Consider the following 27936-nt stretch of genomic DNA (forward strand, 5'->3'; position numbering starts at 1 on the left):
GGCGCTGGCGGCGCTGGGCGCGCGGGCCGAGGCGCTGTCGCCCGGCGCGCGGCCCGGCGCGCTGGAGGAGGAGATCGTGTCCGAGAAGGCGGCCGAGGCGAGCCACCGGCAGGACAGCGCCAACCTGCTCATCTTCATCCTGCTGCTCACCCTCACCATCCTCACCATCTGGCTGTTCAAGCACCGCCGCGCGCGCTTCCTGCACGAGACCGGCCTGGCCATGATCTACGGTGAGTGGCGACGCTGCCCGCGCCCCGGCGCGCCGGCTGCCGCCCGGGCCGCGCGGAGCCGCCTCCTGCCGGCGCGCCTTGCGCGGTCGCGGCTCTCCGTGATCCCGGGAAGGCGCTCTCGGGGCCCTCCCTCGAGACGCTGGGCGTGAGCCTGGACGCGCTGCGCGCAACCGGGCTCCTGCTCGCCGCCCCCGCTCGGGCCAGGCGTGCGTTCAGCGGCACCCTGCTCCAGAGAAGGCCCCCTCCGAGGTCCGCAGCGCCCCGTCTTGGCATCCCCCATTCAGCTTTGCAAGCACCGTGTCGCTCCCCCGCCCCGCCGGGTATATGCCGCTGTGCATCTGACTGAGTGCCTCCGAAAGCCTGAACAAAAACACATTTATTAGTCGAGCTACCACGTCCCCATTGTGGTTTACTCACATGCAGAAGCCCCGGATCAACTTTGATGCTCTTCTGTGAGCTTTGCAGACAAGATGTTTTGCAGGCTGGAAGGATCTTTGGTCCTTTCTAAGAGTGTTTATCTGCCATTCTTATCCACCCTTTCCTCCAAAGACAAACATCCACCCATTTGCAGAACTGTCCTCTACTTACCTGTCATTCAGCCAATGTTGCAAAATTTACAGCCTGCTCCTGTGGGCAGGCACCTAGAAACAAGCCCGCTGAATTTGTGCGGCTGACTATGAAAATTGCAGCTGTAATTTATATTAGAACCATTGTCTCAATTAACCTCACCAGCAATCACATTGTGTACCTTCTTCAGTCTCATTTTATAATTGGGAAACAGAGATGGTAAGAGTGCAGCTAGCTGGAGACCATCTTGTAGGTGTGTGGGTGGACAGGTGTTTACATCCAGGTCTCCAGACAAGATTCCAAACATGGGATGGCAGCAAGCATTCTCTTGTCAGCACAGAAATCCCTTGGTTTTGGCAGAGCCCGTAATGTATGATCACAGCCTGGGGTTGGCTCATGTGCTCTGCGAGTACTAACCTGCTTTTCTTTCCAGTAGTAGTAGTAGTAGAAGAAGAATTCTTCTTCCTTTCCTTCTTGAGGACTAAAAGGAAATTTCCAGCGGTTCCCTCTTTACGGCATGAGTTAGCATTTCTGTCTCTTAGGAGGGTGGTGATAAGGTTGGTGTTGGGACATTTGAGAGCATAATTTCTCTTCAGGGAGAAAGCTGATTGCACACCAAAATCAAGCTAAAGCTGCAAGAAGTTTACATTACTTGGACTGGCTGGTCTTGGACTTGAAGTAATGAGGGTTAGTGTGGCTGAGTTGCGCTATTACAAACTTGCTAACTTGGCAAGCAACCCTCAAATCCTGGTTATAAAGAACAGTCAGGTTGGTACCTACTGCATGGACCCAGTGAATTGGGGTTTGGTTGCAGGAGAGCTAGATGCAGAATATGCCATCAGCCTCCAAGTCTGGGGGGATGGTGTACCCCTCAGACTGATCTGGGAGTCGTTGTGCTAGGCTGTCGTACAGAAGCAGAAAGAACCTTGTGGTCCCTTAAGGGCTAATCCGTCCCACAGCAAAGCTGCTTATCATCCGGGTGTCGCAAGACTGTCCGTCTAAGTTCCCTTTGGGAGTGGGGTTCCTTTTATTTGTTTCAAGCAACAGACAGTTGCTTGACAGATCTTTCTATCCAATCCACAGCTAGTCAATTGGAGTCACTATATACAAATCAGGACAAGTCTCTGTGCACAAACAAAGTTGTTTGTTGAACCCAAACAAGAAACTACTTCTGGAAAGCCCTCTTTTCCAGTAAGCCTCTAGATCTATGCAGGGCCCTTAACTGGGTAGTCCTTTTAGCCTGATCATGGGATCAGGGACCAGACTAGGCCCGTCTTCCTCCTCTGCCTTGTCGCCTCCCTTTACTTCCAGACCCTGCCTGTTCCCACTGTGGAGGGCAGCCTTGAGATAACCTCTTCCATCTCCATCCCAAACTCCCTGTTTCCCAGCTGTCCAAGCCCTCATCCTAAGAGTCGGAGCAACCCTGACCCTGGAAAGTGTGCCAAGAATAATATGCCAAGAAGTGTGCCAAGCCATAGGGTTGCTAGCAAGGTGAATTAAAATTACTTTTTTAAGAAAGTGGAGAAAGCATCCAGTTACAGCAGAAGGATTATGGTGAGAGACAGGTGAGTGCCTGTCTGTGTCCACATACGCTGCACAATGGTGGCTCTTCCATTATCTTCAGTTCATTAGATCAGACTTCTGCATAATTCCAGGTATGCTGAACCACAGCTCCTATCATCACCAGCCCATCTGGGCACCTGGTTGCAGAAGGCTGGAGCAGAGTGTTGTACCCCTGTCCGGAGAACTTTTTGTTAGGAATGTGGTAAGTTGGGGTAGCCCATCATCTGCTTAGCCCTATATGTTCCAACTCTGGCAGGTAGCAACTCTCCAGGGCTGCACTGAGAGTTGTTTTTTCACCCTACCTGGAAATCCCCTACCTGGGATTGGCAGGTTTTGGTGTTGCTGCTGAATATTTAGGTATTAATTTGTGTCACTTTCACTTGATGTTCCAGGTTTTTCCAAGAAGTAAAATGAAGTTTGTATGTAGGTGCAGCTAAACTTTGCATCAAAACCACCCATTCCTGTACTGATTTAAAAAATTGTAACCTACCTTTTGATACTAAGAAGGGCCTGCAAGGCAGTGTACAAAATAAAACATTAGAACAAATGTAAATAATAAACCAGTTTAAAAACAGTTAATTTATACCCAGGGAAAACAGTGCCAACAAGTTCAATCTCTTTGATCATGTTCATGGCTGGAAGTGTAGGAAAAGTTGTACGGTACCAAAGATTCATTGCTGCTCTTTTGTCCATCCATAAGCCAATGGGAGTGGCCCAAGTATATGTAGGAAGCCCCAGTGGGGAAACCCATGACCACCAGAATTTCTGTCCAAAACCCTTTTAATTGTTTGTAGCCTTCAAGAAGAGCCCCCTGTGAATTTCCCCTCCACAGCAGCAAAGGTTGCAAGCCAGTGTCTTTGTGACTGCAAATGTTTTCAGAAGGCGGACACCTCCTGATCTGGTGCCGCTACAGTGCACCGAGCATCATTGTCCATGCTGGCAAGGTGCAGAATATTTTTGTGAACAAGGTGCTCTTAGGCCCCATGCAACAACGGAACTACCAGAGTCCTGCTTCATGCCCTTTCCTTGGTGAGGGGAACGCAGCAGTTCTGCCTGTGGTTTTGGGGCACAGAGTCGGGCCTTTGCCATGGAAACTTCCTTAGCTGGAAGCCAGGTCTTCAGAGACACTTCTGACCTGTTCAAATTTGCATGGGGGCTGCTGGAATCAAACAGTTGAGCCACACTGTGGATGAATCAGAGGGACTCTCTGGCAAATCAGTGCCATCAAGTGGAATTCTAGCCTGTGGGAAAGATTTGAATAGGAGAAGCAAAGCAGGAAGCGCTTCAGAAAGCAAATGCTGAAACGTGCTGCTTGCTGTTATTTTGCATGTGGAAGGCAGGCTTGTGCGCTGAGAGCACTGGTGTTGGATCTCCCATGATGGTTGAACGAGTGCGTTCTTTCCTGCAGCAAGGAAGCGGATGCCTCTGGGATGCTGGTGGGAAGGCTGAGCCTGCCGCTTCCTGGAAAACATGCCTCAGAATCTTAAACCCTGGCCCTTTTCTGACCGCTGTAAAGGAGTCCAAAGTTCTGCACTCTTGCACACTCTCTTGCACACCCTTTAACTCCCCCTCCCTTCTGCCTCCTAGTAGATCTGCTACCTAGGAAAACAGATCTTTGTGGGTATAAATCGCGCAATTACCTTGGTCTTGCCTGAGTGTTGTTCTAGCTATTTTAATGATGCCTAGAGTGGCACAGAGCCGCAGTCCAGTCCTAGCGCCTGACAATCAGTGTTTCCCTCTGCTCTACTTTTCTCCTAAATCACATGTGAGCTGTGTGCACGCATCCATCGCTCTCTTGCTGGTGCATGGTCCTGCACCCATGAAAAGGGCTCTTGTTTCCAAGGTCCTGAAAATGTGCAGCTTTGAACTCACAGTGCCTCTCCGTTATGCTTGCTCTGTGTTTCTTCCAGTGTATAGAGGCAAAGTACATACCAGTTGTGGAGGAACATGTGCTGGAGGGAGCATGCATTAGAGCACTCATGTGCTTCTCATGGGTCTCCCACTGGGGCAGTGAGTTCACCACATTCTGCCCAGAACACTTGGCTGGATGGACCTTTGCTCTGCTCTGGCATGGCTGTTCTTAACTTCTCAGTGCTTCAGCTGCAAAATCTGTGTGGTTTATTAAAGAGTAAACCAATGTGTAGACACCGTGATGTGTGTCACACGGCGCTCCAAGCCCCAGTGGACAATCAGCAATCACACATCCCGTTTACACATTTTGAAAGGATGTTATACGCAAAGCGATTTGGGCATAAATTGCCAGGCTTAGTCTTGAACGCTACTTACAAACTGAGGCAGGAGCAAACCAGAAAAAAGCCTTGGAGGAGGATTAGCAGCAAGCTGCTGTGTTGGACAAGCAGTCGAGCTGCATGAATAAACACGATGGCTTGTTTCATCTCAGCCTCCAGTCCATCAGCGTGGTCTGTGGACAGTGCAGAGCTCTTAGCCGGGCCTGGTTTTCTGGTATGTCCGTTCAGATGAGAGGACCACTGTTTAGCAAGTTCCATTATGCCGAATGCCCAGCCAGGTGTGCTTAACTCCGCAGTTGCTCTCACTAACCGCGAGCATCCTTTCCAGGTGTCCTGGTGGGAGTCGTCCTGCGCTATGGCATCCACATCCCCAGCGACATCAGCAACGTGACCTTAAGCTGCCCAGTGCAGACAACCTCTGCAACTTTGTTGGTGAACCTCAGTGGAAAGTTCTATGAGTACACCCTAAAGGGGGAAATCAGCTCCCGCGAACCTCATAATGTTCAAGATAATGAGATGCTCCGAAAGGTGAGCTGGCTTTGGAGTTCCTTGCTGCATTAAAGGCACCTTTTCTCCGGGCAGGAACAGATGGGACTGACCTTGCTCTCCCCGCAGGCCCTAAAAACAGCAAGAAGCCCAGTTTGCTGGGCTTTCTCATGTTTCTCCTGATCTGGCCTGCTAAAGTCCCCCAAATTCCTTCCCAGGTTAGCTCGCCCATCCTCAAGGGACTTCGTATTGTCATATTATATTCGTATTGTCATAGTGTATTATATTTTAATTTATATAAAAATATTTTAATATTTTAATTGATGTTTTGTGAGCTGCCCCGAGGCTTCGGCGAATGGGGCGGCATAGAAATTTTCTAAATAAATAGTAAATATTCTTATCAGTTGCCAGCTGTAGTTTCCCACGAGGAAGCTTTTTCGTTGCCCTGTGTGTGCACAGGTGTACGTGCGCAAAGGTCAAATCTGTGCACAAATCATGTGCCCCAGTTCTTGTCTTTTCTGCCCAAACTGGGACAATCCATTTGGGAGAATCTTCATGCTCCCAGATTATAAAGGAGAAATTCCGGTTCTGCGAAGGTGCTGGGTGCCAAGATGTCATTCCAGTCTAGGTTTAAACTGCACTTAATCAAGCAGTGAACTTCATATGACATTTGTCCAGGCCTGACTGACCTGGGTTTCCTTTTTACCCCTCCAGGTGACATTTGATCCAGAAGTGTTCTTCAACATCTTACTCCCGCCAATCATATTTTATGCGGGATACAGCTTGAAAAGGGTATGCTCTTGTTCATTTTAAATCTCTGAATATCTCCAAAGTACATGCAACGTAGAAATGCCATGTCGCTGTAGATAGAAGCTGGAGGGCAAAAGCCGTAGGTAGAGAATGTCAGGAATCTTTTGTAGCTGCAAAATGTGCAGTCAATCTTGTGAGTGAAAAGAGGACATCGACACACCCAGATAAAGATTGTGTTATATGCAGCAATTGTGTATCCGTAGAACATGTGAACTGCTTCATTAAAAAAGCTTATGCCTGAGCTATAATTCTCCACCTTTTTTTCTTTTCAAGGAGGCTTACTTAATACTCCTCATTTTACTCTTAGCCTCCAACAACAACCCTGCAAGGTAGGTTGGGCTGAGAGTCAGAAAATCACCCGGTTGGCTCCATGACTGAGAGCCAGTGTGGTGCAGTGGTTAAGAGCACAGGACTGGGACTGAGGCGAACTGGGTTCGAGTCCCCGCTCAGCCATGGAGCCAACTGGGTGACTTTGGGCCAGTCACAGACTCTCAGCCCAACCTACCTCACAGGGTGGTTGTTGTGGGGATAAGTTCAATAGCAGCAGGGGGAGAATGCTGTAAGCCAATTTGAGTTCGTTGCAAGAACACAGTGGGATATAACGCTAATAAAATACATAAATAAACATGGTTGAGTGAGGACTAGAACCCAGATCACCTTGTGCTCTTAATCACTGCACCACACTGGCTCCCTAATGAGAATGAACAAAAATACAGTGCTTGAAATAAGGATGCTTGAATAATAAATGAGAGTGTGGACGGGGGGTGGCGGGATAGGAACTGACTTTGAACCGGATTATGAAGAAAGCAATCCTAAGACCCCAGACACTTCTGTGGCACAGATTAGATGCTGCAGACATCCTGGGCCTACAGACAGAGCTTCGGGCGTAGAGAAGGAGGCCTGGTCACCAGGGGGACCTTGCAAGAGAGGTTGGGAGGGGGAAAGGGGGTGTTTGGCAGGGGGGTAAGCCACTCCCTTCCTGTTCACCGAAAGGTAAGGTCCCTGGACAGGCTGAGAGTCTGGGCTGCATTTTAGTGGAGGAACGGAGGTGGAACTCCCTCTGTTTTCTTCTGTCCTGCTGGCTTTTGAACATCACAGCTAGGAATATACCAGGCCTAAACTGCTTTCCGTGTTGTCCACGCCCACACCTTTTCCTCTCCGACATCCATGCAGTCCTTGAATTAAATGCATGCTAGGAGAAGGGGCTGCGGGGGGGCATTTATCGTGTTTGGCACTCATGTAGCCATCCTGGTTGGGGTGCAGAGGTTGCAGCATGCGTGTGTAAGTGCAGGGGACCCCTTGCCCACCTCTCCCAGCCGAATCGCCCTGGTATCTCTTCCTCCCTCAGTGGTAGACAATCTAAATTAATGGGCACACTGCACATCTTGGAAGACATTTCAGGAATTGCCACTGGCTTTAGAATAATTGTGCCTAGAACCTTAAGGTAACCAAAGATGCTTTCTCCTTTTCTCTTTTTCTTCTAGCGGCATTTCTTCAGAAACCTGGGATCCATCCTGGCATATGCGTTTCTTGGAACGGTGATTTCCTGTTTAGTGATAGGGTGAGTGTCTTTGCTGTGCTTCTCTCAGGTTTTTCTGGAAACATTATCGATTGTACTTACTTGCTGCATTTCCAGACTGCCTAATAACTTTCTGGAGAGTTCAAGAAAGGAAGGTGGGAATCCTAATCACTATAAAATCTAAGGACATTCTGAATAAAGGCAAGCATACAAACAACCACCCATCACTCCTCATTCAGCAGGTGCACACAGGGAGGAAGATAACTTCAGGGTCTCTTCAGGGTCTCTTCAGGTGCCCTGCCTCAGAAGGAAGCGGGCAGCCACCAGGACCAAGCTGGCACTTCTTTAGATGTGACAGGCAGGAGAGGGAGAGGCATGCCAGCGGCTGCCCACACCCCGCCAGGTCCCTTAGCCGCATCCTTGATCTCAGAAAATAGAATCCATGTAAGAAAACTGGGCCGGGCGCTGCTCCGGCCACCTCCCTCAGAGGAACTCCATTGAATGTGGAGTCGCCCGTGCTGCCGGGTCTGAGGAACCCAATTTTCAAAACGCTTGGCAGGCTTGTCCCAGCTGCCGTGCCACCAAGGGTCCCACTGCGTCTCTCTTGGGGCGAGGCGGCAGAAGGCTGCTGACCACCCGTGCTGCCTGACTCCACCCGCCCAACGTGGAGCGTTCGTTTCTTCATCTATCAAAAACGTTTCTATCCCGTCCTTCGCCAAAGTCTCAGGATGGCACGGCAACAGTAAAGCACGGCCTCAAGCAATAAATAAAAACCCGTTTTCAAAACAACTCTATTTATTTCTATACTGTCCATCAGCCACAGAGGTACTCTGGACGGGTCACAGCGTTAAAGTATTCGCCCAACAAGACCGTACTCCACAATATCTAATAATAGCATGTAAAATCAAACAGAAATAATACTTCAGATAAAATGACAACAATAAACCCACAGCAACTGCAAGGAATAACAGCAGTACAAGATTTAAAAACAATGTCAAAGATGAGGATGAAAAGTTGGCCATTAAAATTCTGGGAAAATTAAAAGGTTTTTACCTGGTGCCAAAAGGAATAAAGAGTAGGTGCCAGGCACACTTCTTCGGGAAGCTGGTTCCATTATCGGGGTGCCACAACCGAAAAGGCCCTTCCCTTTGTAGCCACCCCTTTGCTTCCTTAGAGGGAAGGTGGCCCTCACACCAACAGGATGCCAAGCGAAGGGAGTGGAGCCCCACAGCACACAGGAATCCCTCTGCCCCAGTTTGCCAGGTTGTCCGAGTGGGTCCTGGAAGCAAAGGTGCAGAAGCGCAGCCCCTTCGGTGTCTCCTCAGCAGGTAGTTCCACAAGTCCGGCCGGCTGCCTTCCAGGTCAGTTACCTGGCTTGCACCCCGACTATTCCTGAGGACTGGGGGCTTGTGCTGTGGCAGGGATCAGAAGTCAGGGGCTGTAAGCAACCGCGCAGGTGAAACGTTCTGATTCGGATTAGCATTGTCCTTGATGAGACTGTGAACTTCCCTGCTGGCTCCCCAGATCCATCATGTACAGCTGTGTTGCGCTGATGAAAGTCATGGGACAACTGGGAGGAGACTTCTACTTCACGGATTGCCTGCTTTTCGGAGCCATCGCCTCAGCGACTGATCCAGGTACCTTTTAGACAGTTCCCCTTTGGAAGAAGGTGCATTTCGGATCCCAGCTTGTTTTCTGCTGTGTGAACAGAAGGCTGGACTGTTTGGAGCATGGCCTGGCCCAGCAGGGTCCTTCTTTCTTATAACTGGGCTCCCATGGCCTCTCGTCCCCACGTGGACCACCAGCCCGCTTCCCTGTGCCCACGCGGCAGACCCTGCTCCTCCCAGTCCTCTCCTGGCTTTGATGAGGACCCCATTTCTCTCAGCATTTTACCTGAGATCTTTCGCTCCTGAGGAGTGTGCACATGGGCTAATTTTGTAGTCACCTCTTGCCCCTTAGTCCCACGGGAGAGGAAAGCGGGGGCAAGAGAAGCAGGTGCTGCAAAAGGGGCGTTACCTGCAACTGAGCAAGGTAACCCTCTCATGGTTCGGCTTTGAGCTGACCCTCATCACAGTCCTGTTTGCAGTCAGAGCCTCCTGCATCCCCAGCAAGTCCAGAAAAAGGGATGGACATTCCCACCCCTCTTTATGTGGCTCCTTTCAGAGCAGTTACTTGAGTTACGCACAGTTCTCCTGCTGCTGTTAAGCCTCTGCACTGGCACCAGTTACTTCTCTGCATTTACCTCCCTGCCTTTAAACTAGTAGAGAAAGCTGTGGCCATTTTGATAGATAGATAGATAGATCGATCGATCGATCGATCTCTTGGCCAATGGCAGTTAATTGCTGCAAAAGAGAGCTGCAGAAAACAGGAGTGAGGGAGCCACCCCCACCCCGCTTTCTGGGTTTGCTGGAGACTTGAGAAAGTGCTTAATGGAGTAGTCTGCACCCCACCCACAAAAAGCACCTCTCTGTCCCCACTTCTCCTCTCCCTTAGTATGACTTTTCATCTAGTCCTGCACCAATCTGCCTAGATGCACTCGGCCTTTGTTGATTTTCTTTCCCTTTTCTACTCCATGTCCTTCCTTTTAACAAGTGAAACTTGGCAAGAACATAAAAACGGGTGACACAAGAACATAAGAAGTGAAACTTACAAGAACATAACTGCAGGCAAGGCGGCATTTATTGGAGAGCCCTGAGTGTGCACTTGCAAAAGACTGACAGTAATTGCAAAGAATTACAAAGACATTCACGCAATTTTGTGTGACTAATTTTTTTTTCAGGGGTGGCAAACAAGCAACTGTCCCCCCAACGTTTTGGTGTCAGTGGAGGAGCAGTCCCCATGGAAGGAGGTGGCATGGGTGAAATTGCTAAAGCAGTTGGTTTGGTTAGCTTCTCTTGCGAAGTGTCTCTGTATTGAATCTCAGCAGCCCACGATAAAATGGCTCTCCTGGGTTGGGACAAGACAACCCATCGTGGGTTCATGAGCCCACGGTCCGCAAGGCTGGCATGTCTCCAGGATTCCGCTCCGCTGTGGAAAGCCCAGGGCTAGGAAATCTGCCGCTGCTGGCTGCCCAAGCTGAGTTGCCACCTTGCCTGTCTTTGTGCCTCCAGCTTTCTGCCATTGCTGGCACAAATTCTTTTTTAAAACGATAAACCTATGAGAATTGTGAAGTGTGTGTTAATGAGACACAACCCGAGTCGCAAAACTTAGGTCTCCAATTAATACTGAAAAGTCCTTTAAAGAGAAGTTGCTTAAAGGCCCTTCGGCTTGTGGTGGACTTGGAACAGGTGAGGAAGTTGAGGTGGGGCTGTGCAGAGCATTCCATTCTTCGTGGGTTGGGTGCTGGCTTTTATTGATAACAAAGAGAACTTTTGGGCTATTCTTGGTAACCAATGGGACGTGTGTGTTTTCATTTTGTATACACTTTGACACAGACCTGGGACAGAGGAGCATCTGTCTGCATGACCTGTGTTTAAAAATCCGTGGATTCAGTGTGTAAAATAAGCCTATCTGAGAGCACATCTTGAATTTATTGCATTGATATATAAACTAACAAGAAGGGCATGGACTTGATGTAATGTGCCATTAAACACTGGGCAGAAAACAGCTTTTTGAGGGCACATTACCTTGAGCATCTTCTTGGGAATAAGTGCTTCAGGCGTGCATTTGTACAAGTGATACAAAAACACTGAACTTTTGGGGGGTAAAAAACCAGTGATCTTTAAGCCTCCAAAGCCTCACTAAGAAAACTGTCTTTGCAACAAATCTATGAATTAAAGAGTTATTCGTCTGTTTGGGGAGTCTTGCTTTTTCCTAAGAAAGTCACTAAATGATACAGTGAAAAGCTGTTACGGCATCATGGTGTGAGCTGTGAAGTGGGAAACTTCTGGTTCGAATCTTTGCAGCCAGAAACACAGTGGATGGCCAGAGCTACTGTGGAGTCATGCTGGTATTAAGCAAACCTGGGTTCAAATCACCATGTTTTCTGCAGATGTATATGAGCAAGATAGTTAATGGAGATAAAGTTGGGAGGCGGAAGGGTGGAGTATGGATGCAGTGTCTCCATGCCTGCAATGCTGATACAGTAATACTGGCCTCTCTACCTTGCAGTGTTGTTGCAAAGATCGCTGAGATAATGTGTGTGAATTAGGTATATGATGGAGGTGGGGAAGCTGGAAAACGAGAGGAAAGGAAGGTTCTCTTGTGAAATGTAGGTCAGCTGTCTTGTAATGTGGCTAACAGCACAGAATCCGAGTAGGAGGGGCTTTATTTTTTGAGCCACCTTCTAAACCTTCCTTGGCTCTTCTTGTTTCTCTTGCCCAGTGACTGTGCTCGCCATCTTCCATGAGCTCCAGGTCGATGTTGAACTCTATGCCCTCCTTTTTGGGGAAAGCGTCCTCAACGACGCCATTGCCATCGTTCTGTCCTCGTAAGTGAGCTGCCTTTCCTCCCAGCCCTGCCCAGGAACCCCTTAAATCCGGATCTAGCCAGAAACATCCAGTCCATACATGCCTGTGCCAGGAGGGAGCCTGGGAAAATAACCCATTTGCACAAGGCCATCCGTGGCAGGTTCTGAGTCAGGGAACCTTCCTGGCCTGCAGCAAATTGTCCTGAGAATCCTCACCTACCTTCCGCCTGCCCCACTCACTATGTAAGTCGCCATTTGCTCTTAATAAGTGGCGGGGAGCCACCCACCACCGGATGAGGAGCAGGGAATATGCCCCCCGGTGGACTGAGGGGCGAGTCAGTGCCGCCCTAACACCCTGTAGCAGGATGCAGCGCACGGTGGGCAGTCCTGGTGGAAGCCGCCCACCACTAAAGCCAAGAAATCAGGGCATGCCGCTTTGCCGGTCGCATTGCTGTACCCGGAGGACTCCGCGCATGCCTGTCTGGTCTGTGGTCCCATCCCTCCTTGTGGGGGCAGGTTTAGCACATGCAGGGCCATGCATGCTGACATGCTTAGCAGGCTTATTACAAAATGTGTTTCCCCAGATCCATTGTAGCTTACCAGCCAGCAGGAGACAACAGTCACACCTTTGACGTCACAGCCATGTTCAAATCCATTGGGATATTCCTGGGGATATTTAGTGGCTCATTCGCCATGGGAGCTGCGACGGGAGTCGTCACTGCTTTGATATCCTTGATGTGGCATTTAGCATGTTCTGTGTCCCTGGAAGCGTTGAACCTTGCCACTTTTACTTCCTGCAAGAGGAAGAAATCTTCGTGGTAAGGAATGGTTCGACGCACCACACAAGTTTTGAAGCTGCCCTTGAAAACCTTTTATAAAGTGCAGCAGCAAAAACTGATGTTTAAAGCGAGAGTGCAAGACTCGGTATTTGATTGACTAAAATGTCTGTATGTTCTTTCCAACAACAAAGCAGAGCTCAAAGCAGTTTAGAACGATAACAAAGCATCACAAACTGGCAACATTTTCTATCATTTGGCCTGTATTACCATAAAATCAGAAGCCCAGTATCAATAATGAAGGCATAAATAATTCAAGTAAAGAGATAAACCGGTCCAAAGATAATCCAAAAACAGCGTGTCACAACAATCAATAACATTTAATAAGCCTCAAAGCAGCAGTGCAACAATTGGGCAAATCTCAAAGCAAAAGTATTAAGCTGAGTTTCTGCAACCTGCTATAAAGAGTTTAGTTTGCCAGGTTTTCCTTTGCTTCATAGAGAAAGATGTCCTTGCAGTTTGAAAGATCATAATAATTGATGTGAGGAATTACTCATTTCGTTTTCTTTTTGGCTAAATGTTTTGATTCACATTGGAGTCTGCCTGTTTTCTTTCTTAACCATCCTGCCACGTTACCAAATTCACCAAACTCCGTGAGTTCCAACTGCTGGAAACTGGTCTATTTTTTTTGATGTCGTGGAGTACTTTTCTGCTGGCTGAAGCATGTGGTTTTACAGGTAGGCTGCATTATTTGTTGTTTAATCAACTTATATCCCCCAATTAACTTATCCAAGGACTCTCCATAGTGCCTCTGACTGTGTGTGTTGTACTTTGTGATGTTACATGGAATGTAGCATTTACTGACTACTTCAAGCCCTCAGTTTGGGTTTAGTGTGGGTGGCTGTTGAAACATGGATTATCATATAGTCTGATTCCAGCCAAGTTAACAAACCATGATGGACAACCAACCAGTAACAACCCATGAACAAACCATGGCTTGTTAGTGCAGCTGGGTTCAGACGACCTCATAACTCAACAATTCAACCACCTATGGTTCAACAACAGCCCACACTCAACCTTTGAGTGTGTTGTATGAACCCAGTTGGTGTGCTTGTGCGGACTAAGGGACCAAGGCCCAAAAATGGCTGATCAGTTTGAATCCATATGTGAGATGGAACCTTATATCTCACTGGTATCTTTAGGTTGCCACGCTGCAATGCTGGGTAGCCACCAAACAGCACGTAGTTGCCAGCGCAGTGGCAGATAGGTGTGAGTTACCAACACTATTTTTATGCATTTATTTTTTTAAATCCTAATGTCAGCTTTAGTGGTCTGTTGCCTCCCTTTTGCCTGCTTGCTGATACCCATTCCAATTCTATATGATGAAGAGTTCTGTGTAACTGAAAAGCTTGCATGTTTCAGTGTGGTTCTACATGTTGTTTGTAGAGAAACAGGCTGGGAGATTGCCTGAAACCTGTAGCTGGGTGTTGGGGTCTGCATGCCAGGGTTGTTTATTATTAGTATCATCAGTATCTTTCCCTTTTCCCAGGTGTCGTAGCAGTGTTGTTCTGTGGGATCACGCAAGCTCACTATACCTACAACAACTTATCTGTAGAATCTCAGCACAGAACCAAACAGGTGAGTTTTCTGTTCAGAAAGTTTACGTGTGACAACTTCGCCCTTCCCCAGGAGCCTCAAACAACCTTTTGCTTTGAGGAGGTCTGGCTAGTATTTTATCTCTGCAGTCACCATTTTCATGGATCCTTCAAAATACCAAGCACCCCAATTCTCAGGTGCATCAAGTAGATTTGTGCTTTTATTTTGCTGGAATCAGGGCAGAGGGGCTTAAAAATCCTTGCTTTATAAGATCTTTTAAAAAATGTATTTTAAAAACTTACCTGATCTATTATAATGTGAGTTATTGATTATTTTAAAAATTTGGTGATATCAGCTATGTGTTTGGTATTTCCAGAACGTGATGCACCAGTAACTGCAAACCAACTTTTTTCCCTGTTTGTGCTGGGAGAAATTCTGTGCCCACTTGTATTGTTTACGGACATATTTGGCAATTCCTGGAGAATTTGTAACAACTGTCAGAAACATCACTTTTTCCCTTTCCATCTGTTTTCCCTTACAGCTGTTTGAGCTGCTTAATTTCTTGGCTGAAAACTTCATCTTCTCCTACATGGGTCTTACACTGTTCACCTTCCAGAACCATGTATTCAATCTGACGTTTGTGGTGGGGGCTTTTGTATCCTTTGGCGCTGGCTCATGAGAGGAAGCCGTGCAACGCAGTCCTTTGATGCCGGTGGAAAAACAGCCTTAGCTATAAAAGATTCTTGCCTGTGCTCTTTGGGAGGACAGGTTGGAACAGCGGGGAAGAGATGAGGGACTTGAGTCTGAGAGAGACCCTGCATCCCGGTAGCAAGTCATTTCCCCTGAAGAAAGGGATTATTTCTTTTAGGGCTGCCGTGTCCTGCACAGTGAGGAAAGGTCTCTCAGTGTGGGGGCTGAGCCTGAATGTACGCACAGTTCCTTAAAAGTCTTCTTCGATTCTTTAGGGATTTTCACAACTAAGAATCCCAAGGAAAGCACAAGTATTTCTAAAATTGCTTCCCACCCACCTGTGTGCCAAGTATTAATGCTTGATGTACTACAGCAAGTCTTGCAAGCCGTTTGTGGCGTATGAAGGGCCCCAGTGCGCTGTTGAAAATGCTGGGAAGGAAATCTGGGGGAGAGCTGTGCAGGGTTGTTGTGTCACCTGTTTGGTCACCTGTTGAAGATGCTCCCCCCCCCCATTCGACCAGACACAATTTACTAGCCTAATCCAATTTAAAAAAAATAGTTATACCATTTTATTCTTTTAAAAATTATTATTCACAGCTTGAGAAACTGGTCAGTAGAGAGGAGGGTATGAACCTTGCAAATGAGTGGTGCAGTGGTTAAGAGTGTGGGACCGGGACTCAGGCGCCCTGGGTTCTAGTCCCCGCTCAGCCATGGAGCCAACTGGGTGTCTTTTGGCCAGTCGCAGACTCTCAGTCCAGCCTACCTCACAGGGTTGTTGTGGGGATAAGGTTAAGAGCAGCAGGAGAAGAATATAATGACAAAAGTGGGATATAAATCTAATAAATAAACAACAGAGCAGCTGTTTTGCTGCAGAATGGGGATAATGAAATTGTTAGTCTAGGATGTTCTAAATATGCTTCATTCTGCCATCCTACGTTTTGTGACTGGGATCAGTAAGACTTCCCCTCAACTGCACAAATATAGCTGCAGCTGCTGGGTGTCAGATCCTGATTCATGCGCATCTGTGGCAAGAGATAAAAGTCCTCAATGTCCCCTGATCCAGCTGGCGGTGTTCCTGGGCAGAGCTGCAAACATTTACCCGCTCTCTTTCCTGCTTAATTTGGGGAGAAGAAACAAGATTGGGACAAATTTTCAACACATGATGATGTTTGCTGGTGAGTAAGCATCAGCTGGTGCATCTCATGCTCAGCCTTCATGAAGGCTTTTCATAAGCACTTGCTACTTTCCTGGGAATGAAATGCAGCTGCATGAACGAAGGGACCCTGGCTGCGCGGGTGCTCTGTCAAGCGAACCTAAGACGCCTCAAGGACTTGAAGGCGGGGCAAGCGTGCCGGCCATTTAAGGATGACTGACAGAGTGTGTGTGAAACGTGCCAACGCTTTAAACTCTGTATCAGGGCCAAGTATTAATAACTGAAGTGATAAAATTAGCATTTGACCCTGTTTGGGGATTTCCCAGGTACTCTTGCAGTAAGTGCCTGTGGCGTTACAGGGCATGGGTTGCTCTTCAGCAGGTAGGGTATTTTAAACAGTCTGAGCGGTGCTGCCACAAATGGCAGAGCAGATGTGAGCACCTCTTAGAGAGAGGCCTCACCGGGTAGGGCTCGGTGGCCAGCCCGCACCTGCTGCAGGGGCAGAAACACAGCCTAGTCTGGCCTGATGCTGTCCTCTTTGGTCACATGGATCATGTCCCCAGGCTTCCGCCACTGAGGGCACAGGCTGGTGGCTGCCAGTTAGGCCGGGGTTCAGTGGCAGCACAGAGGGGAGGATGGAAGCCCTGCTGGGATTTGAGGAGGCCGGTGGCTCTGCAGCCCCTTCCCCTCGCTGTGCCTGCGCTTTCCCGTCCCTGATTGGACGGTTGGCTGCAGTTCTGCAAGTTCGGAGGGTCCTGGCAACTACCTCAGGTGGCTTGTTCACTGTTTGCTTTGTGGAATCAAATATGTGCCTGGGACAGAACATGTCTCCGTAATTTGTTGGTTTTGCCAGTGGCATCTGCCTACGTATGGTGTTTATACAAACGGGCAACTAGGACATGAAGCATGAAGGGGCATGACTGCCTCTCCAGGGCTGACTCCTACATTGCACAGGTTTGAGGACGGCGGCTTTATGCTGTGAAAGCTCCAGCCCCACAGCATTTGCTAGTCCTTAAGGTGCCACAAGATTCTCTGTTGTATTTGCGGCAGGTCTGTCCCTCTGCAGGTGCAACCTTGAAGAGTTGCTTCCAGTCCACAAACCTCCATGTGGCAAAATGCATGTGCAACAAGGCCGTTTTCAAAGTAGTTTGTAATATCATCTGGGAATGAAGGGCAGGGTGGTGTTGCCACATCGGAAGGAACAGAAAGAACACACACCGCTTGGGTCTTGTGCGTCCCGATCGAGTGAGTGGTTAAAGCGTGGTTCCCCTTCAGAACTCTCACTTCTCCAAGGTTTTCATTGCAGTTCACGCATCAAAAAGGTGCACAGAAATGTTTCTGCTATGGGCAACTGTGTAAAAAATGCGTACATACATGCATGAAAATAACTTACACAAATACATTATTTTATTTATTTATTTTATTTAAAACTTTTCTATACCATCCCATCACAGATGTCTCGGGATGGTTTTACAGCAACATTAATAGAATAAAAATAGAAGAAAAAGTAAGAGGCACAGCATCCAGTGCTCAGTGTAAAATCACAAATTAAAACAATTTAACAATTAAAATATTGGGCGAATAAAAAGGTTTTCACCTTTACAGTACATTATAGAACACAGGTGAAATTGCCGGCAAAGAGGCATATAGGAGAAATGAGAATGCATGCAGACCTTCGTATTGACATTAATGAAGTGCAGACAGACAGGGAAAGAGGATGGAGCACACTTAAAGATGGGGAATGGGACAGGCAGAAAGGAGCCGTCACTGGCGGATTCATGCACGTCCTGAGCTGTTGAGAGAACTGAAGTAGAACTTGGCCGGGACCACGAGCACAGGCCAGTGTTCCCACATGCCTTTCTCCCCAGGCCTTCGAGGAGCCATGGCCTTTGCCCTGGCCATTCGGGACACGGCCACCTACGCGCGGCAGATGATGTTCAGCACCACGCTTCTGATCGTGTTTTTCACCGTCTGGGTGTTCGGCGGAGGCACCACTGCCATGCTCTCGTGCCTGCACATCAGGTGGGTGAGGCAGTCTCCCTCTTCTTCATTCCGGAAGTGCGGTGTGCCGTGTGTCGCTCTGCAGGTGGGAAAGGAGGTCGCACCCGCGCCTGTGGGGTCCTCAGCAGCGCTGTTGCTGCTGCAAGCCACTTCCAAGAGCCACAGCCCTCCCTCAGTGACCACCTGTCCTTGGGGGATCCCTTCTGGGCTCCCCCTCTCCTGTGCTGCGCCTCTTTCCCCCACTCAGCGGTTGGCACTGACTGATGAGGTTCAGCGCCAGAAGCACTAGCAGAGGTCAGGATGCTTCTCCAGATGTTCTCAGCTGCAGCCTCCAAGGGGCAGGAAACAGGGTTGTGGAGGTTGTTCCACAGAGCTGTCAGCCCTTTTTATTTGCTTGTTAACGCTTTTCTATACTGTCCTCTACCAAAGGGTCTCAGGACGGTCTTACAGTTTACAGGCTTTTAGACCAGGTTCCAGGCTTTAAATCTTAAAACCGCACCACCAGTGGCAGGCTGGGCCCCAGTAAGTCCGCTGGGATGGTCGCCATGTACGAGAGTCCCTACAGGCGGGCTAGAAAGCGAAGCAGAGGAGCCCAATCTTCTTCCTCTACTCTTGCATTTGTGTCCGTTCATGACTGCGAAACGCACGGCACTTTTTTGGAGAAGGGCGATAATGCACGATCTGGCCAGGACGTCCTCTGCTGGTGAGATGCAGCCGCTTTGCCACTGGGGGTCACCTCAGCCGTATGCCTGGAGGACTGGAATAAAAACAGCAGCTGAACAGAATGAGGACTGGAGAAACTTAAACATGCTCGGTTTGAATCCCATATGCATTGACCTGGAGATCCGTCCTGTCCGTGCCAGGAGAACCAAACTGCATCCACTTCCAAGGGGGATGTCAGAATTTCCTTTCCGGTTTTCCTTTTTACGTGGAAGGTCAGCCCCCGTGTAAGCAAACGCACACACACATGCACACACACGTGCAATATTAGTGTGATACTTTGCTTGTGGTTTCCCCCCAGCTGCAAATTGGGCAGTGGAGGGAGAGGCTGAGATCCACAAGGCAGCTTGAATAAAAATTGATATGTGCTTTTGTCTGCAGGGTTGGTGTGGATGCCGACCAGGAGAACGTGGTAGGTCTCACCATTTTTCTTCTTCACTTGTGTGTTCTCTGTCCCTCTGCCTCACACGCACACACCCCTCTCCAGCCTTGGCATGGCATCCCCACACTTTTGTCAGTAAATTTAATCACTGCTTAATTTCTTACCCCTCTGCAGGCCTGGCACTGGAGAGGACTTACCTCATCTTGCATCTTGTAATGTTGCCGCTGCCCTGAGGCCGTGCATTGAGCCCCGTGGTTATGGAGGGACCTAAACACTGCCATGCATGCCCCTCCTGGTGTGCCAAAAATGGGGGCAAGCCAGCCCTCAGCAGGCCTCGGGGGTCTGGTGGATTGCCCCTGTGCCTCTGTTATCAGGTTGGAAAACTAAAACTAAATTGGGACGTCTTGGCCTCTAAAGCAGCCTTACTCAGCCTAGGGCCCTCTGGCAAAAGCAGACCAGAGGACAGCCCTCTGTTCCAAGTGAGGGTGAGCGGATCACCCTCTGCCCTCTGCTCTGTTCAGCTGAAGTGTTTCATGGCCTGAGACGAGAGGGGAACTGGCCCGTGTCACATTCAATTTCTATTTGCTGTTCATTAGGACAGAACTCAGCATCGACCTCAAGGGAGGGTGGCAAAACTCCAAGACTTCCACCCCGTGGCTGCTTCACGCACGTGCCGTGGTGTCTGCATTTCTCCTCTGGATATATGACTTCCTGCTGGCTGCTTTTGTCACCTGCTAGGTGCTAATTAAAAGCAGTTATGCATTCGTGTGCATGCTGCATTTTCAAAACTGAAATTTAAAGGCTTGCTAAAAAGAAAGGAAAGCATGGCAAAGATGAAAGCTTTCTCTTTTGAAAAGGAGCTGTGCATGTCATCGGAAAAATGAGCAATCCTTGCAACTTAATATTGAAGCAGATGCCACTGATGCCGGGCTTTGCCGCCAGCCCAATGCCTGGCAAACTGAGGCGAAAGCAAACAGAACAGTCATTGCGTTTTGTTCATTTCTTTCAGGGTGTGCCGGAAAATGAAAGGAGAAGCACCAAAGCTGAGAGTGCGTGGCTGTTTCGGCTGTGGTACAACTTCGACCACAAGTATCCTTAATGACATGCCTTCCGGCTGGCTGCCCTTGGCATGTCTGAGATTCCCGGCCCCTGGCCTGTGTGCCAGGCGCGTTTCAGCTGTGTTCCTTCTTGGTGGCCGGATTGCATTCTGCTTCCCAGATGCCTCTGCCGTTCAGCTGTGGATTCCTGTCTCTCTTGCCACCAGAGACACGCACAAGGAGCCGAGAAGTACAGTGATATGTGCCTTGTATTTGCGGTTGCTCAGGGGAACAGCCTGTTATTCCAGCTTCCTGGAAGCAGATGTATTCTCCAAGAGTACCATTTGCCACCCTGGCCAGTTTTCTCTCAGGAGGTCTGGCTGTGGAATAAAACTGACCCTTAGCAGTAGATATTTCAGAGCGGTAGAGCGAAAGCTGATAGAGAAACATTTTATTCAAGGGCAAAATCATCTTTTCCTCCTCCACCATGCCAGGAACTTTTGGAAAAGAAATTCCTTAAAGTGAGCGCAGGCAAAATGGCTTGCCATGCTTCATGGAAGTGTTTTTGCCACGCTGGTATGGGCCCGGTAAAAGTAGGGGCCTAGGAATCTGCCTCGCCTGGGATCACATCACGGCCGGCGTAGTGTTGGCTGCCAGTGTCTGGTGGGGACAACCCTGGTCAGAGTTTCAGACTGAATGTTTCCGAGCCCTGCTTGACGCCTGCACCCGGGACCTTCCGCACGCAGCGTGCCAGAGCCTGTGAGACTCCCGACTTGCTTCGCTCCCCCCAGACTCCTGTTTCCGTGGGCTTTTTGTTTGCAATATGCTGTCTGCCTGCCCACAGATTTAATAGAACATTTTTTTGCCTTGTTGCTAGTTTTTTAGTGTTCCTCTTATATGCGCGTTTGTTACTGCTTTCAGAATGCTTCCGTGATATTTTTATGACTCCATCGCATGCTTTTGTGTCAGGTTGGGTAAAGGTGGGATGGTGTAACTCAGTGACCTGCAAAAGCAGGGGGTTGCACCCATGGCCTTCACGGCCCCTTCCAACTCTACTCTTCTATGATTCCAGGTTGCATACCATTCCATTGGAAGAATGCAGTGTAAGCATTTTACTGTCCACAGATTTAACCAAAGGTCTGGGGCTTCTGTAAAAGCTCTGCTCAGAAAGTTTCATTCCTTAGCAAGCACCTCCCCCAGCTACCTGAAGCCTCTCCTAACTCACAGCGGCCCTCCTCTCACGACCACCCTCCCAAGCTGCTGTGGGCCCATCGCAAGGTGCTTGACAAGCCCCCAGGCGTACGAGGTGAGTGCCGCCCACTGTGGCAGTGGCCCCCCCAGCCCCCCTCGCAGCAACCCACTGTGAGTCGGTTGTCACGAGACCAGCCCACAGAGCTCCTTTCGGGGTCCCCAGGAGCCGCCAAGCCTGTGCCTCCCAGGAGCTGCTTGCTTCCCCACACCTTTCTCTGCTCCTTCTTGCCACTGTTTTTCTGAGGGGTGCTTTCTGCAGCCTTTGCTCACTGGTGCCACCCCCATAGCGGGATGGTCTTCTGGGTTTGGAGGACCAGCCAACCCACCATGGGTGGAACAAGCCCTACTACAGACCATGGTTTTTCAGCATGACTTGTTGACCAAACAAAGCAAAGAAACCACCCTGCCTGGGTTCAGACAACGCAACTATCAAGCTTGCTGACCCTGGTGGATTGTTGTCTCATGCTAATTATGTTTTTGCAGCTACTGAGGTTGGTCTTGAAAAGCTCTTGCAGTTAATTGAGGGGCTGAATCTCTTTAAACCAAGGGCCGGATTCTGTTTCTGAGAAGCTCTTGGGGGCTCATTCAAGTTCCAGGCAGGGCTGCAGACAAACACAATAGAGGTAGAATACCAGCAGATCTGCTGGGAGAGGTCATCTGGAGGTTTGGGAAGTCCGGAATCTTAGTGGGAAGTCCATCTGTCCAACTGGGGAATTTTCAACCTGTCCTGGATAGGGTTTGCAGCCTTAGAGAGCTCCTAGATCCCAAGCTGTTCCTCATGTCTTGAATTGCCCCTTTGTTTTATATTTTTACATTTTTATTATGCACTGTTTCAATTGAATTGTTTTATCTGTGGTTGCATAATGCATTATGTGTTACATAATGTATGTATGGCTAAGGGGGACAGTATACAAGTGTCATGAATAAATATGTATTCCAGCCTGCAGCCCTTACCACCGGTAGCGATGCCTCCCGGGAAGGGTTTCAAGCTTTTCAAATGGGAGCGCTGAATAGGCACCGGGAAGCACCTACTGCAGGCGGCCTGGTTGAAGATTCAGGGGTGACCTTCCAAATCGCACTGCGAGGTTGGAGCTGAACCGGCTGCTCTGTACCAGGACTGGAGGAACTACTCCTTTGGCTTTCCAGATCAGGGGTGGCTTTCAGTTGAAAGAGAACTCCTTACCAGGACCTAGTCAGTTGTATAACCGGTTGCTAAGTCACTTCCAAGAACGTCGGGACGACCTGGCTGGTTTGGTCAAAACTCTGTTTGATCTAGTCTTCTGTTTCCAACAGGGGTCAGTCAAGCTATCGTGCGAGGCTGATATGATGGGGATGGCCATGTCCCTGTTGATTATCCCCAGCATCTGATACTGCTTGTGGACAAGGAATCTCCATTTAGTGGTAGCTAAGAACTGAGAGATCAATTCTCCATGGATGTTTTATATTCCCTAGGATTCCCCAGCCTCCAGATTATTCCTTCAGTCCTGCTGTGCCTGGCCTTGCAGTCAGGAAACACCTGAGGGTGCCAGGTTGAGGAGGGCTAGTGGACAATAATTTTGTTAGCATTGTGTGTCCTTAAATCCTATGCATCTTTGCAAAAACTTGCAAACAAGGCCTTTAGGTCCACTTTGCAGGCGTGGGCATGACAGGGAAGAGAGCTGGTCTTGATGAAGACCACTTGGCGACTTTGTGGTGCTGGAACCTAGGCATCCTGGCCCAGATCTCACGGGACACGGAAAGTCTTGGACCAGTGATGCCACAAATTGCGCCTCGCTGCTTGGTCCTCTGGAGGAACTGCTGACATCTTTTCCGTGTACTCGTGAATCAGTAAAATGGCTCTTCCTTTCTCTTCAGAATCAGGAGCAGCTGAACGACGACGATTCAGACCTTATTCTGAACGATGGAGACATCATTTTGACGTATGGAGATTCCACCGTGAACACGGATTCTTTGACATCTGGTGCCTCCAGAAGGGTGGCAGGAAATGGTTCTGAGGACGCCTTGGACCAAGAACTTGGCTTTGGAGACCATGAACTTGTCATACGGGGTACGCGCCTCGTTCTCCCCATGGATGACTCAGAACCTCCCTCAAATGTCGTGGACAATGCCCGACATGGTCCAGCATAAGATCCGTAGCTTGATTTGGCCGATCGTCAAAATTCAATCCAGTCCACATATGATCATGAAGAAAAATGTACTACCTACAACAAAAACCTACTGCATGTCTCAGAATGTCTAAGCTGTATAAATATTTATTTATTTATATGGTGTCAGGAGAATATAACTATCTGTACGAGACAATTTGTAGAGAGCAAGCTCTTAATTGCATCTGTTTAAAAACAAGACACAAACTCATGGATTGCACTGCATAGCAGTGGAACTGTTGAGAACAAATTCTGCTATGCTGAGGAGTGCGGGAGGAGAAGAGAAAGGAATGGCAGGAAACAATGGCTTTTCTGTTGGTTTTGATAGGTCGGCAGAAAAGAGGGAGAGGAGAAGATGGGTTACTTTCCTATGTCTGTTCCAGCTTTAGCTAGCCCATCATTCAGCTGCCCAAGAGGGCGCCTGTAGAACGTGACTAGTTTAGAATCTTGAAGTTTTAGTTTGAAGCACATCCATAAAATTTGATATTAGAGATCTGGACAAAATTAATCTCCTGGTCTCTGATTTTGCTTTAGGCTTCCCAAGCAGCCGTCTTCACTTAGGATGGGTTGCTAAGATGCTTTCATGGAAATGCAGTGCTTAAATCCAGTCGTCACTTGGCTAATTGTTGGTGGTTTGTTGGCATTTGCCATTTGCAACTCCATTTGCATGGAAAGGTCACATTATAAGCCAGAGGTGATTCTTACAAAGTCACTTCCTTTGAATTTGTATGTACTTTGAGGGTGAGTTTGTTTGGTTTTGATTTCTCATGCCTTAGTCAGGTTTTGTGTTATGGTGCAGTCAAAGCCGGTAGAGTTTGCTTTCTCATATAGAGGATTAAACAGTGTTTTTAGACAGGCCGGGAGAATATGAAGAGGTTTCTGGGCTCCTCTTTAGCTTCTAGTTGAGCTTCTGTACCTTTCTGGTACGTAAATTTTTCTTCTGGCAGCATAGCTGCTAAGAAGACCAGTTGAAGTTAATTGTTGGGTGCAGTTCCATGCTACATCAGGGAGTCCACACAGTGTGAAGTGTTCATGCAGAGTTTTGAGACTCTGTGCAGGTTTTAAAAGAGACATTTTAGAATATTAGGTGGTACTGAAAGGGAGTTGTCTGTCCGTCCATCTTGTATAGTTGCACTTTTGTTTGGTAACTTCTTCGCATGCTTTGTGTGTCTATAAAGAAAGAAGAAACCTTTGGGTTTTGTTCTGGCATCTGTTTACAGTTAAATGAGAAATATTTTGTACCCTTTTGCCATGGTTTCTTGACTTATTTTTGCCCAAGGACGAGCACTGAACAATTTGCTGATTGTACACCCAGTGTATTCACCTTGACTTTGCAGTGGGGATCTTCGTTTGATGGTGCAGTGGGTGGTTTGGAGAAGCAAAGAATTCTGATTGTTATGTTTTCTTCAGAGAAAACAGATGCTGTTCGAAACCTTTCCATGTACAGTTCTTACTTTCCTTTCAAAGTAATCATTCATAGATTTTCTCACAGTTCCTGTAGGGCTGTTATTAATGCAACCCAATGCTTTGGTCCCCCTAGAGGATGGAGAAGCCCAGACTGGATTGGTGGAACATCATCTTTAGGAAAGATTGAAGGGACCTCAGTGATCGTCTTTCAGATTTTGGGGTTGTTCATCATTACTTTTCCAGGGGGAAATTTCAACCCAGAATGTGTGCTTGGCCTGTACACAGATTGGGTGGCCATGGATCTGTGTCTCAAATAAATGAGCTCTTGTCCAGTTCACTTGCTATTTTCTCCATTTGGCAGGAGTTTACATCTTGCTCCAAGGTCAGGTTTCTCCTTAGAAAATAGAAAGCGAACAGACCTAGCACTTTTCACCTTTGCAAGAATAGGGCCATCACTTCATTTAGGGCTTTTGTCAGAGAATGATTGTCCCAGCCTTTCCTGCACTTAGTGGGATTAGAGAAACACGGGGAGGTGTAATATATACGTAACAGCCAAGAGAAGAAATCACGTTTCCTTTTTCTTTAAAAGGTCTTATGTTTTCAGGTCAAAATTACATGCCTTAAGTATACTTCAGTGCAATTTTCTGGGACCACAAGATCATAGGCTCCTTCCTCCTAAGAATTCAGGATTCCGGCCAAGGGTGGCTGGTTTGCGAGCGCCCTCCCATTGAAGGGGAATCCCTCAAGAACAACCCCAGATGGTCTGTTTTACTTGGGAGAAGCAGGGCTGCCAGTGCATCCAGGAAACGTCAGCTTCTTTTGTTGTGGTTGCGGTTGTTGCAGGATTATTTTCTTTTTAGTACCATTGTGTCTTTTGTTTTTCCTGCTATGCAGGAATTCCATGGAGTGCGTATGTGCGTATGTGTGTTTTATATGATGTCTGTATCTTAATGTCAGATGTTAGAACAATAATAATAATTATAAGAATAATAATAGGAAAATATTTACGAAGGTTTTTACACCATTTGTGTACATTTGATTTCTCTTGTTTAAAGCTTTTCCAAACAAGAAAGAATGATGCCCCTCCTTCCTGTTTTCTTTTTTCTTTACATGTTGTGCAACCTGATGGCTGGTAGCCAGGGTTGCAAAAGGTCCCCACCCCATCCCGGGGAGTGCCATCAGGTGACAAGTCCCATCCCCCCATTGATGGAAGCTTGCTTATTCTGCGAAGGGGTGTGGCACCAGGTGCGATGATGGTTGGGCCTCGCTCATGCAAGTTTTTCTGTCCCCGACAGGTGGGAGCAGCAGCTCCTGGGCTCCCACTGGCCTCCCGCCCTTCTCAGAGCAGAAGCTAGAAGGACCCAGGATGGGGCCACATCCCATTCCTGACTTTTCTTGGCATGTTGCCCATCATGGATCAAAGTTGCCCAGGTGCATCTAGTACAGTGTTGAGTTGCAGGTTGCTGTCTGAGGAAGGGGAGGCTGAGGAGTGTTCACCAGGCCAAGGATGCCCTCGTTTCATCAGGGCACAAAAGTGTCCCTGGTGGTTCCTGCCTTTGTTTCCAGGGCAAAGCTCAGTGGCCCTCGTGAGGTGCAAATGTCACCTGCTGGCTATTGTGCAGCTCTTGGGGATGAAAATTCCCTGTACAAGGAGCAGCATCCTCATGCTAGGAATAGCTTTGTGCCTACAAAAGGCAGGCAGGCAGGCAGGCAGGCGTGTCCCTAGAATGCAAAAGAGTAGTCAGTCATATTGTTCCTTCAGAGGCATTTCCCCACATGATGGCAGTTGAATGTACGGCATTCCCCTCGGAGCATTCCTCGCCCTGGCCCAGAATCTGAGCAAATCCGCACTGCGTCTGTCACTGAATTCTGAAAAACAGTTCTGGACTTGCGCTCGGAACCTTCTCGGTTCACTCCCGACCTGCTCCTTTCTACAGACTGAGCAGCTGTGCGTAACCAAAATCCTGCCGCTCAGTGGACCCTCTTCTTGCACAGTTGTACCCGCCCCGCGTCTGCTGTGGCACATTGCAGTCGACATGCGGTTGTTATTCCGACCTCTGATGCCAAGCGTTGTTCTAACTGCTTATTGAATTCATATTCTGTTTGTCAGGGTGGTTGTTTTGATCTTACACTTTAATGCATGTGAATAACAAAGGAAGATTTTTAACATGGGAACTAACATCTAACAATCACCCAAGACTCATCCCTGCTTTGCCAGAAATAACTAACTAGGAATTGTTTACTAATTGCTTCGATGTTACGGAAGAGCATCTGCTGTGCTTCATTTCTCCAAAGGGTCTTTTACACCCACGGTTCTTAATGACCTCAAATGCAAGGGTGGAAATTTATTACCTCCCAAGTCTGGGCATAGGCCCTGAAAGATTGAGTCTGTATATGAGTTATAGACTTGATAAAAGTTCAGGAGAACTCTTCCCTTGAAATACTCTGCTCCGTAAATAGAGCAGCCAACTTTTTCTGCACCAAATGGCACTGCAGGTCAAGTTCTGGTTCACTCTACTTAACCGTTGGAATTGTCTGTTTTTATGGTATTAACTGCTGTAGTTGTGATGTTATTGTAATTATATACTTAAGCATAATTGCACCTTTTTTGGTTTCTGATGACTAAATCTTTTATTGTTACATGCACTGTGAAAAAAAAAGAATCATGGGCCTATAAAAACAAGTTTGTTTCTTTGAATTTTGTGTGTCTTTGTGTTTCTTTAATTGGCAAGAAAACGTGTGTTTCAAAATCATTTCAGGGTGCAATCCAGGGAGGGAGATGAGGTGTGACCAGGATCCATCAGATCTCAGCCGTTCTCAGTACCCTAAACCCCGTCTCCGGGGCTGCACTTAAACTGCATGGAAGCGGCCAGTTCTGAGCTTTTCCACATGTGCAGCTGAGTCCTTCACATTGCAGCTGTTAATGGCACAGGAACTTTGCTAGAGC

General features: G+C 48.2%; 1 protein-coding gene across 1 annotated transcript; it reads left to right on the forward strand.

Annotated features, from left to right (window-relative positions):
• The first annotated feature begins 52 nt into the window (after positions 1-52).
• SLC9A6 (solute carrier family 9 member A6) lies at positions 53-27687 on the forward strand. The gene is made up of 16 exons (XM_044452784.1): positions 53-230; positions 4938-5137; positions 5810-5887; positions 7390-7466; positions 8949-9061; positions 11748-11853; positions 12417-12558; positions 13240-13345; positions 14158-14246; positions 14746-14859; positions 15958-16069; positions 17916-18069; positions 19150-19180; positions 20160-20239; positions 21388-21493; positions 23293-27687. The coding sequence occupies exons 1-16, from the start codon at positions 221-223 to the stop codon at positions 23563-23565; spliced, it is 1791 nt and encodes a 596-aa protein (XP_044308719.1). The 5' UTR covers positions 53-220; the 3' UTR covers positions 23566-27687.
• Positions 27688-27936: the final 249 nt, after the last annotated feature.

This window comes from Varanus komodoensis, unplaced genomic scaffold (assembly GCF_004798865.1).
Source record: "Varanus komodoensis strain SLA01 unplaced genomic scaffold, ASM479886v1 scaffold74, whole genome shotgun sequence".
Classification (NCBI taxonomy): domain Eukaryota; kingdom Metazoa; phylum Chordata; class Lepidosauria; order Squamata; family Varanidae; genus Varanus; species Varanus komodoensis.